The sequence below is a fragment of the Saccostrea cucullata genome, unplaced genomic scaffold (assembly GCF_032062105.1).
Source record: "Saccostrea cucullata isolate Sc308-1 unplaced genomic scaffold, CSIRO_AGI_Scuc_v1 ctg13704, whole genome shotgun sequence".
Lineage (NCBI taxonomy): Eukaryota > Metazoa > Mollusca > Bivalvia > Ostreida > Ostreidae > Saccostrea > Saccostrea cuccullata.
In genome coordinates, this window is record NW_026920171.1 from 349 (window position 1) to 2580 (window position 2232).

A 2232-nucleotide genomic window follows, 5' to 3' on the forward strand; every position below is an offset into this window, starting at 1 on the left:
TCACACAGACAACAGCAGCGTCTCTGTCATCCCAGCCTTTGTTACATATCGTACCCCACACATCATGATAGTACACCTCAACGCGTCCATTTGACGGCAAGGTTCCATCCACCAGTCTGACAAAACTGCTGTTAAAACGAGTGTTGTCTAAAAAGGATAAGAATTTTACCATTCAATTATTGACTTATTTTTTCTCCCTTTTTATTGTGGTTTTAGTCTCTGACAAGATAATTCTAGTAACAATACAGGTACCAAAATATAATTAATCCTCAGAGATTTTCAGAGGTCTGAAGTTTTTATGTGTACATTATTTGAATTGGTATTTTTCTAATTGCTGATATGTGTGATACAATGTTTAAAAAATAAATATGACATTCCATTCTGTCATGATTTATTAAAAAAAGAAGATTGGTGAAGATCACAAACACCACGCAGCATTGTAAATGCTGTACAAAAGAGGGGCCTAATTTATTCGGTGAATGTTAATTGTGACATCATACCGAAATAGCTATTCCTCATAATACAAGAAAACGAAACAATTTGCAACTTAAAACTGTATTAGTATAACAAACACCGTTAAAATTTCGCGGGTATGTTAAGGCAGCAGATGGATCAGAATTCGGCGAATTAAAACTTTGTAATAATTATGTAACACTAATTAATCGGAAAAGTCATGGATAAAACTTTTGCTATAATTATGCATTCTATAGACTTCAATGAGACTTATACTGCAGGTGGCACTTCACCACAACGTCACCACGTGACGTCTATAATTAGAAAATATGCCTTAATGAAAAAGTGAAAAGTTTAACACCACCCCGGGGATGATTAGTTTCAATTTGTAATAATAGTTATGTAAAAACATCTCTGTACCATGAAAAGTGCTGCTAGAATGGTACTGTCCTATTGTAGAAATAATTATTCAACAATTTCGGATGAAACCTTCCGCAAAATTTTTACATTTTATTCATAACATTTAAAAAAAAAGCATCAATTCCCGTAAACCATACGATTCTAGCAGCACTTTCCAAAAACAAAAGAATAAGAAATTTAGATAGAATCAAAAATAAAGTTTCAAGGTATGCGGCGTAGTGTTGAACTTTTGCATCTTTTTTGTTACGAACGACAGAGGAAAGGCTGATCGGCAAGTAAACACCCTCCCTGCTATATTTTACGAAGAAATTGCTAAATTGACGTGACTTATGGCTAGGATGGTCACGGTGTAAATTGAGGAGAGGATTAAGTCTATCTGTGATTTAATGGTTTAGTCGTTGCTCCCAAAACTCTGCAGAGGTGTTTCTATATAGTTGGAGTGTCTTTTGTGAAAATTTGGAAAACACTGGTGAGTGTTTAGAAGTTTGTAACTTCAAAAATTATGGCCTCTCAAAATAGCAAGGATGAGAACAATTCACAGTGTAACCCAGCCTTGTCGTCGGGAGTCACTGGAGCGTCACCACAGATGTCCGCTATTCATGATTGCTTGCGGTCAATTACCGGTAAACTGGACAATATCAATGTTCTACAGAAATCAGTAAATAATATGAATCGGGATCTATGGGATGAGGATGGGTTAGATGAGCGCATCAAATACATCGGTCAACAAGATGAAGATAATGTTGGAGAAATTGAGGCGCTGAAATTAGAAAAGAGTTATTTGCGAAAAGTACTCCAAGTTTTAAAGTCAATCGTCGTTAACTTAGATAGAAGGGTCAGTCAGCAAGAGAATGAAATAGTGGACCTCAGAGGAAGATCGATGAGGGACAATATTATTGTACATAACTTAGCTGAAGATGACCAGGAAAATCTGAACACTAGAGTTAGCGAGTTGATCAAGGAGCATTTGAATTTGGAAGTTGGTTTCATCAGGATACAGAAACCGTCAGAAATTCCCTGGCAACTCGAAACCAAGGAAAATAACAGGGAAATTACAGAACTACAATGATAAATAACTATTTTCCCAAATTTTTCGTCAAAAGAAGGAAAATGACACCGCTAAGGACATGCCCTTCTATATCACCCCCACAGACGCCTCTCAAATAAATGAAGGTAAAAAGAAACTGCAGGAGATGAACAATAAATTTTGAGAAGAAACGTCAAAACAAAGGTAGGGGGAAAACCAATTTTAGTCTTTCCAAACGGAAGCGTGTACTCACTGGATGAAAAGTCTATTTTCCCCGCAAAACTGAAACTATGCGGAAACCTTGCTGAAACTTGGCTTGGGAAATTTCCCCT

At 36.4% G+C, this 2232-nt stretch overlaps 1 protein-coding gene across 1 annotated transcript; it reads left to right on the forward strand.

The window, feature by feature from the left end:
• Positions 1 to 1375: 1375 nt before the first annotated feature.
• LOC134244513 (uncharacterized) lies at positions 1376 to 1942 on the forward strand. The gene has a single exon (XM_062726779.1). It carries the CDS (start codon positions 1376 to 1378, stop codon positions 1940 to 1942), a length of 567 nt encoding a protein of 188 aa, XP_062582763.1.
• Positions 1943 to 2232: the final 290 nt, after the last annotated feature.

Bases quoted from the DNA above. Each gene is read 5' to 3' on its own strand.
- LOC134244513 (XM_062726779.1), top strand. From the start codon at position 1,376: ATGGCCTCTCAAAATAGCAAGGATGAGAACAATTCACAGTGTAACCCA.